The following is a 9,923-nucleotide window of genomic DNA, read 5'->3' as shown; positions in this document are numbered from 1 at the left end:
CTACAAAGATTCAGAATAATTCCATATGATGATGACACGCTGTATGTGAGTCTGAACGTGAGTGAGCAGCAGAGAGACAGTTGGGCAGACAGACAGGAAGAGATAAGGAGACGGAGGGAGAGAAAGAGAGAACTCATCACGTCTTCTTGGGGGGATATTTATAGCCCCAGTCCTTATGTAGGCCATGCAGTGCGTCTCAGGTGTGTGGCTAGCGTTGTTTCTGGTCTCGAAGAGAGTGGCAGCTCTTTTGCCCTTTTGAAAAGCATGCACCTGAGTATACATACAGAGAGAGAGAGAGAGAGAGAGAGAGATAGACAGACAGACAGAAAGATTGACAAGACCGACAGACACAGAACAGAATGACATAAACAGAAGTACATCTCAAGAAAGAGTCTTCAGTGAGCCACCAGTAGATTTTGAACAGCTGTCTATGCCATTTGTCCACCCTTTACAGCTCATTAAACACAAATTGGGGCAAAGAGCGAAGTAGTAGCCTAGTGTTTGTTACCCGACTTTTGATGGGATGAGTGGATAGTCTTAAAGTCACATTTGGGCTCATTAAAATGGTGGTGGGATAATGAGCTGAGTTTGAGTATCGATACACATGATTTTAATAAAGCGAATGTTTTGGCATCAAAGAGCCGACAGCAGTCTGTTGCATCTTTGAACCTGTCTGCAGTTTAGACGTGGTAATGAACGTGCTCTGCATCATCATGTACATTTTCTAGTGATACTGTGTACGCATTTCAGAGACTCTGAAAGCAAATGAAAGTGTCTGAACAAAAGTGAGTGTTTGGTATTTAGCACTTAGCAAGATCAAAACAGTCTTGGAAGTAGCACTGTTTGGGTAGGTAACTGAGAGAGGAATAGGTAAAGAAGTGACTCATCTGGCCCTAATCTTTGGTTGAAAGTGTGTTACAATTTCTCAATGGATTCATCATTCATACGCAGGATATGTACATCAGACCAGGGCCTGCCTTCCAATATTTTCTCTCTTGATTCAAATTTCATTTTAAAGGGGAACTTGGCAACTATTTCAACGTAATAAACCCGTTTAGAAATCATTTGGATGGTTAAATGACCTGTTCCGGTGAAAATGGTGACTTTCCCCGCTGCGCCTAGCGTCCCCAGGCGGAAAACCAACCTTGCAACATTGAGACTACCGTCCCGGAAAGAGAAGTGAGAAACAATAAACTCGTTTTAAATCGTGTTTCTTACCTTGTAACATCCACATAGTTCTGCCAAACTTATGCTAACTGTTCGCTAGCTTGTAAACAAATCCATGTGCTTTATCGTTACCTTTTCCCACAGTTTGAAATAGCATAATGCACAATTTCTCCAGCAGAGGGGGAAATCCTGCCAAGTGTCCCTTTAAAGCATGATATGACAGAAAAGGTATTTGCATTGCCAAAGAAATCATACAGAGGAATGTCTCTCTCTCTCTCTCTCTCTCTCTCTCTTCTCCCTCTTCCCCCTATTTCTCTCCCCGTTACCATGTATCAGATCTTCCATATGACCTATGACCTGGCCAGTGCGGTGATGCGCATCTTTAACTTGATTGGCATGATGCTGTTGCTGTGCCACTGGGACGGATGCCTGCAGTTCCTGGTGCCCATGCTGCAGGACTTCCCCTCTGACTGCTGGGTCTCCCTCAACAAGATGGTGGTAAGTGCTCTTACGAAGGTCCATCAGGGAAATGTGAATTCATATTGCTATATGTCTATATATTGTGTGTGTGTGTGTGTGTGTGTGTGTGTGTGTGTGTGTGTGTGTGTGTGTGAGCCAACTTTTTCCTACTTCTTCAACTCTATCAGTTGTTTATCAGTTGTTGTTTATACTGTATATTGCAGCAGTAGGTGAATTAGGAATTCAATGCAGGCAATCCAAATTTCAGAGTGACTGGAAAGAGTGCTCTTCAGTGAGTCAGAAGATGAACGTCAGAAGAGGACACCTCATCTGCCCTCAGTTGCTTTGGAATATAAGTGTGTGTCTGTCTGTGTGTGTCTGTCTGTTTGTGTCTGTGTGTGTTTGTGTGTATCCTACTTCAGCTTTATCTGGCTGTGAACACTCAGCTTAGAGTCAGTTAGCCCTGCCAGTGGACCTCCCTGTCACTGATTGTTCTGTCTCAGTTCATAGAAAGTTCAAAGAAATCCTTTCCTTTTGTGGGAAGACAGGAGATCTCACTTCACTACAGATGCAAACACATACAAACATAAGACGCAGACTTTGACCGAAGTGTCACTGAAAGTGTACTGATAGCCAGTGTCTTGTACAGTATCCCAATAAAGTGTGTTTAAATCCCATCTTAAATATTCTACCAGAGAGCACTCAGCTGCCACAGAACAGCTCAGAGAGCAGGGAAATCAGGCAACATTGGCAGCGGGCGCATATGCGATCCTATCGTGTGCCAGGGTGCCTGTGGGTGATGTCTGTGAGCTGTGCCACCCAACTGTGGCGCCTCCATCTGCTCCAGGAGTGCCCATCCCAGCCCACTCCAGCACGGTCACTCCATCACGGCCTAGTGTCAGACCCAGAGGATGCAGGGCCAAGTCAGGCAGATGATGCTGGGCGTTGTTACCCATGACAACCACAAGCACCTGCACCTCAGTCTCAAGTACACTCAAGTACTCAAGTACAGTGCTTACTACTATATTTATATGTATGGTATGTAGTTACTTATGCTGGCTCAGTGTCTGATGGATTGATGCTTGTATTTAGTGGTGGGAGATGTTAGCCTGGCCCCGCCCACCTAGTATCTCCACTCATTTTCATCTCATTGAGATACTCACTGAGCGTGAGTCTGGTGAAATCGGAGAAGGTGGATGTTGCCCTTGAGTTGAAATTGAAACGATACCAGAGAGAGGAGCTGGGAACAAATGACATGTCTTTAGAAGTAGTTGTGACCATTTGGATTCCGTATCAAAGAAAAGGGATTGTGGGAAATGTAGTCTGCCATATAGCTGCGGCTGTGCTCCTTCGCAGTGTCTTACTGCATAAATACAGATATCTGGACCAGCTATCTGGGTGTGGCCTGAGACACACGACAGGCCCCTCTATCTGCTCTGGACACTGCTTCTGTTACTCCCAGTTTCCCAGGGAACCGCCACTCCTGTTACCATGGCGGCGGGTGTGTGTGCAGCAGTCAAGGTCACCAACCTCTGGAGAGGTGTATTGCCTCAAACACACAACACAGCGATATATGATCCGGCTGGAGACAGAAGGCCTATAGGTTACTGCACAGTGATACTCACACAGATGCGCGTGCTTACAGCTGGTGTCCTCTTATTTAACCAGATGAAGCGATCAATCAGTACCAGCTGTTTAAAGCATTGTCTGGACCCTGGAGATTGGGGAGTACAAGGCAATAAATTTGGACCTGTGCGTCAGCTGTGTAGCGGAGGGATTTATGACGCTGTTGTGGCGGGCTGATTGAATTAAAGTTCCTCACTTACGTAAATCGGCGGCAGGTGGTTTGGTTTTAATTTCCAGACCCTTCTTTTCAATCACCGGCGGATCAATGGAATTACAATAAAACCTCTCCATCCTCTCAGACCTGATCCGCCAACTCTCTATGTGTCCTGAGAGCTGACGAGCATGTCATCCGTTCAGCCCGCCACTGTCCATCAGACCAGAACATACGTCCACCCACGCAGTTTCACACACTCGCATGCACACACACACACACACACACAACACACACACACACACACACACACACACACACACACACACACACACACACACACACACACACACACACATAGACACACACAGACATTTATCTAATATCACATGCACATGCAGATACACACTCATATAAATGAACTATGGTAACAGGCATACACACTCCTCTCCCCATATATCCCTGTGTCCCTCTCTCTCACATATTCATACAAAAAACCCTGTTATGCAAGTACGCTGTCATATGCACATGCACAGACACTAACAGGTATCATATTCTCTCTGTCACACACAATGTAAACAGGAACATAGTCACACAGTATCGCTCTCTCTCTCCCTCTCTCGCTATCTCTCACACACACACACACACACCACACACAGAGACAGCTAGACATTGCCACAGGAAATCCCTCTTCCTTAACTGCTAATTAGAACCTCCTCTCCTCCTTATTCATTTATTCCATTACTGGAGCCATCGCAGTGGTGCACTGGCCTGTCAGGACACATAAGGCTAATGAGAAGCACACGTCCCCTGATGCACCCACGGGCCCCCGCATCACCACCACACTTAACCCCGCTAAAGACACAACACAGTCCGAGCAGCATCCTCTGCTCAGCCCTGGCCCCATCCTGGTTGGCTCTGCCCCCTTCAGCCTCCTCCATCTCTCCTCGCGGCGGCGGCCGCAGTAGCCCCCACTGTGGCCCTGTTGTGTGTGACTGTCTGCCCTGAGGTCTGCCACACATCATCAGGCCTCCACCTGGCTGGAAGCCCTTTATTAGCACTAGCGCTAGTTTAGCCTAGCGCTACGGCTAGCCCTGATTAAATGTCCAGCCCCGGAGGTCTTCCTGCTCTGTGGCGGGGGTCGTGAGAGCACTGACGTCCACAGCAGTAACAATGTATTACTGGAACCATGTATTATCATGTATTACTGGGACACTCTCAAACACTAGCCAGCCAGCTAGCGCGCCTTGTAAAATGGATTATACAGCAATGTTCCTGTGATCCTTTTACAGTTTGTTAGCATAACTCTGCATGGGGCCCCTACTGTGTGACTGTGTGTACACACCAGCTGAACATAGTAGCGCTCGATGCTAAATGAGCGATGATGGAACCGATAATAAACGAAAAGTCATGCACATCCTAAAGTCTGCCAATGAAGATGGGTAGGCTACTGGTTCACACATGTATAAGAATGTTGAATTACTGTGTGGAATAAATATCATACAAGCAAATAAATATTTAAATGGAAGCCATGTTGTGTGAGCGGTTCATTCCGTACCTCAATGAATATTTGATATATGCTATGCTGCCTGTTCTGAACCTGCAGCCATCTTTATGGACTAAGGGATGTGCTTGACTTTTCTCTTTTGATCAATAAAGGATCAAAGTACAGTTAGTATAATTTCTTTGGCTTAGACAGAAAGGACTTCCTCTCTGTTGCTTACGATGGAATGGCTATTGTATCAGATAGATGCTTTTTTCTCCTGCTGATCTCTAATGGTCTTGGATATTCCAGTCAGGAGATTCACTCTATCAGTCACTTTTACAGCTGACAGTGACAGGAGTCATTAAGATGCATGAGCGGGCATAAAGGCATTTGTCAGGACGTGTCGGATTCTTGGTTTAACAACACAGGCCCACTGGACTCAGACTCCATACATTGAATGCATAAGTGTGTTCAGTGTAATGAACATAAATATTGTCAGTCAGAAGGGTCCCTTGAGGAGATGTTGTGCATACTTCCACTGAAATGAAATGTAACTGCTGAACCTACTATAAAATGGGGCCATCGGTAAGCCTAGGAGTGAGAAGAAAAAACGCATCACATATGTTTACACAAGACAAAATGCTATCAGGCACGGCAGCTTTGTGAAAGCCTCAGTGAGCAGTTATTTCAGATAAGTCGCGGCGCAGTGGCGCGACAGCAACAGCAGTGGCTGTGCGTGCAGACGGAGATGGCTATCTATCTAGCGAGCAATCTTATTTATTGATACTGCTAGCTGGACGCACAGATGCATCACAAGAGTGGTTTTGAGGTGGTCTGGTGTTTAGGTGGAGGACGAGGGAGAAGAGCTGAACTGAGGAGAGAAATGCTTAAAAACACACACACACACTCACTGGCATTACATTTTTCTCTGTGTTCCCGAGGTGCACTGTGTTTGTTAATAATTGTCAGGTCAGCAGCACAGTGGAAGGTGGGAAGACGACACGGCTCCACGCTCCACACAAACGACTTATAGGAGCCTCGCTTTATAGGAGGGGCCTCAGTAAAAAAAAACACAATGGACTCCTTCAATGTGTGTATTTTTGTGTGTGTATGCCTGTGTGTGTTTGTGTGTGGATATGTGTGTTTGTGTGTGTATACACATGTGTGTGTGTCTGTGTCTTGTGTGTGTGGACAGTGATTATGCACAGATAATCACATGGGTTAATGCTCACAGAGCCAAACAAAGGGAAAAAAGAAAATGTTTTCCATGTCTGTGTGTTTGTGTTTGTTTGGTGCAGACTGTAGTTATGTAGGCTATTATTTTACTGTGTACATATTTATGTACTCAATGCATGTTTAGTGTGTATTGTGTGTGTGTGTGTGTGTGTGTGTATTGTGTGTGTGTGTGTTTGTGTGTGTGTGAATTGTGTATATGTGTGTGTTTTTTGTCTTGGTTGATGCTTCCCCTACGAAACACACACAGGCCGTACCCAGCATGCCGATGGGCAACGGTAGAGTGCTTCACTCTGCCCCCCACTGTCTTCCAAGGCGAGGGCCCGACTGCTACCAACCTGAGCCTGACAGACAAGGACATCACCGCTCTGCACCTCCACCCCCACCATCCCTCCAACACACCCACCCACACACACACACACACACACACACACACACACACACACACACACAGCTCACACCCACCTCTTCGTCATCCTCAGATTAGCTCTGTCCTTCCGCAGCCTTGTTTCCATGACTTCCCTCTCCGTCCCCCCACTTCACCGTGTCCCCATTGGAAAGCAATCATAAGCTGCGCTCACTTATCTGCTTATTCTGCTCAAGCCACCGCAGCCTGTTGCGCTGCCACACTGAATACCAATGGCGGTCTCCCCAAATAGCCCTCCTCCCGTACGTGATGTGGGGTGGGGTGGGGTGTGGGGGTGGATGCGGGACGTCGATAAGGAGCCTCTCCAGGCCTCCGTGGCATTGTTCCTCCTCGGCTGGAGATGGAGAACAGTGTGTGTGTGTGTGTGTGTGAGAACAGCTGTTTTGGGAGGGAGGTGACATCAGTGGCGTTGGCACGAGTGGATTGGCTGGTCTGACACAGCTTCCTTTTTAAGGCTGATGAGGGCAGAGCGTTTATGATGAATCCAGCACGAGGTGTTAGGGGGGCTGGGGCTGTATACACATACACACACACACACACACACACACACACACATATCTAACACACCTTTTTTCTGAAGGAGAACAGACTTAATGGCTCCTCGTCAGTGAGTTGTCTGAAGTGTTCTCTCCACAGAGCCAAAAATCCTGTGATGTGATGATTAGACCCTCTCTTGAGCTTGGCTAAGAATTCATTGCTGCCTATTCATAATACCCCCCCCTCTCTTTTACTCCCTCTCTGTCTGGCTGTTTCTCTCTCACCTATTTCTTATTCTATCTCTCTTTCTCCTCCATCTCTCTCTCTCCATCTCCTCTCTTGGCTTTCTCCCCCCTCTTTTTCTCTCTCTCTCCCTCCCTCCTGCAGAATGACTCGTGGAGCGAGCTCTACTCCTTCGCTCTGTTTAAGGCCATGAGTCACATGTTGTGCATTGGCTATGGCCGCCAGGCCCCGGAGAGTATGTCTGATATCTGGCTGACCATGCTCAGCATGATCGTTGGCGCCACCTGCTACGCCATGTTCATCGGCCACGCCACCGCCCTCATCCAGTCCCTGGATTCCTCGCGCCGTCAGTACCAGGAAAAGGTGAGTGTGTGTGTGTGTGCTCAGCATGATTGTAGGTGCCACCTTGCGCCATGTGCCTTTGCCATGCCACGGCCTGTGTTACCTTACGTTACGCTTACCTGAGGTAAGCAATGCACAGTGGCACAGCCTACTGGCAACGAGGCCTTCAGTGTGTGTGTGCACGTGCGTGTGCGTTGCCATGTGCGTGCGCGTGCGTGTGCAATTATTTGTGTGTCTGTATATGTGAGCATCCATATGTATGTACATCCATATGTGTGTGTGTGTGTGTATGCGCCAATGGGCCGCTGATCGTTTATTGGAGATGAAACGTCTAGACGAGACAGCTCTGGGTTTGATTCCAGTGGGAGGGCCGCTGCTACATCTGGGCGCCGCAACACACTGTTGTGCCCTTGCGCCGTACGCCATAAGCACCACCTACTTAGGTAATTGCTGGGTCTTTGTTCCTTAATTGCAGCATCTGGCTCATGTTTACAGCGGTAACCACGGCGCTGCGAGGCCCAGACCTGTCATATACCATTTGGCTGATCCGCAAAAACCCCTTTATAGTTTCATCTCCCTCTCTCTCTCAGTGTCTCTCTCTCTTTCTCAATCTCTCCCTCTTTCTCTCCTCTAGAGATTCTCTGTTGCCTTTTTTCCCTGGAAAGATAGTGAGACAGAAAGAGAGAGTGAGAGAGAGAGAGAGAAAGAGAGGGATAATCATCTCATTTCCTAGGTCACAGTATGACCTCAGAGAAAAGCGTGTCATGGTGATTGCATTTTGTGTTGGGCTAACACTCTCTCTCTCATGACTAAGTGAAAAGAGTAGTGTCTGCTAATATTATCCGGGTCCTGGAGGCGCTCTATCACTTCACATCACAGAGGAGACAGTGACTGAAACCCCAGATGTTTGGCAGACAGAGAGTACAGCGCTCCTTTTTTGTTGTAGCTACGTCAGACGCTAGTGATGGCGTAATAGCAGGCAGCTAGGGAACGTCAGGCATGTTTGTGTGTGTGTGTTTGTGTGTGTGTGTGTGTTTGACCAGGCTTGTTTACACAAAATGAGGCATCCATAGTCCTAGTTCCAGGCAGGTTTCAGGAGCTTGTGATGAGGCGACGGCAGCAGCAGCAGCACTAGAGGCGGTGGGTCCAGATGGCGGTGGGGCGGGGAGGCCCCCCCTGACCCCGCCAGGAGACGAGAGGAGCGCCGTAACGAGACACTCCTGTCCTGTCCTCTGTCAGTTCGACCGCCACAGTGACACACAGACCCTCCCCCCCCCCCGTCCACCTTCATCCCACATCGCTCTCTACCTCCATCCCACATCTCTCTCTACCTCCATCCGATATCTCTCTCTCCTTCACTCCCGCCACTTATCTCTCTGATCGTCTCCCCCTCTCTGCTGCTCTCTCTGCTCCACTTTTTGATCGGGCCCTGAAATAATGATGTAACGCCACACACAGAAACCAAAGGGCCTGTCACGAGCGCTCGTCACGCTGGCCCCAGGGAGCCAGCTGCTTCTCGTTATTAATCACCGAGAGCCGAGTCGGGCATCGCCGAACATCGCCGCGGGCGGCACACACCGACGGGGCCGCATCTGACATCAGCGATAATGGCAAGGCGACGCTGACGGTTTTGTAGGCTTTGTCAAATCCGCAAAAGATCCCGACAGATGCGAGGCTTTTTTTAAGATGGAGGCGCAACAGGAACATTAGACAGGGTTCATCATGGGGCTTTGTTTTTTACTGAGTGAACACATGCTGATTGTATTCTAAAACAAAGATGCCAGAGTTGGGTCAGACCTGTGTCCACACCTGTCTGTTATCTTCAAAGAGTAACAGTAGCTCGCTGCTGGCAGCGCTCACCTGTTTTTGGCGATGAACAGCATTGATTTATCAAAATGAACACAGAGCTCTGTCGGGCCTTCTGTGTTCAAAGTGAGAGTGCTGTTCTTTGGTGACACAGCTATCCATCAAAAGACAAACACAAAGACACACACCATCAAAAGACATAAACACACACACACACACACACACACACACACACACACACACACATAGACACAGAAGCAGGCAGACCCATCAATGCTGGCACACACATCACAAACACAGACACACACACACACCTTCTAGATATATTCCTGTGTTCCAATCAAGTTGTTTCTTTAAAGCTTGGATTTTACGCTCCTTGGAGACACTGAGCGCTTGTGAAGGGTGCCGGAGGCTAGGCTGTAAGCTCCAGTTCTCCAGTACAGAGCTGCTGTGCTCAGAGTACTGACGAGGAGGACGGAGGCTGTGTTCCCAGGTCAGTACCGGCA

General features: G+C 48.1%; 1 protein-coding gene across 2 annotated transcripts in view; it reads left to right on the top strand.

Moving 5' to 3' along the window:
- hcn2b (hyperpolarization activated cyclic nucleotide-gated potassium channel 2b) overlaps positions 1-9,923 on the top strand; it is a 34,958-nt gene that overhangs the window by 7,511 nt on the left and 17,524 nt on the right. The window contains exons 3-4 of one of the 2 annotated variants that reach the window (XM_042056485.1): positions 1,504-1,665; positions 7,414-7,632. In XM_042056485.1, the coding sequence (XP_041912419.1) occupies positions 1,504-1,665; positions 7,414-7,632 (381 nt within the window). The remainder of the gene's footprint in view (positions 1-1,503; positions 1,666-7,413; positions 7,633-9,923) is intronic. The other variant, XM_042056486.1, reaches the window with a different exon arrangement.

This window comes from Alosa sapidissima, chromosome 12 (genome assembly GCF_018492685.1).
Source record: "Alosa sapidissima isolate fAloSap1 chromosome 12, fAloSap1.pri, whole genome shotgun sequence".
Classification (NCBI taxonomy): Eukaryota; Metazoa; Chordata; class Actinopteri; order Clupeiformes; family Clupeidae; genus Alosa; species Alosa sapidissima.
This window is presented reverse-complemented; position numbering and strand designations above follow the sequence as displayed.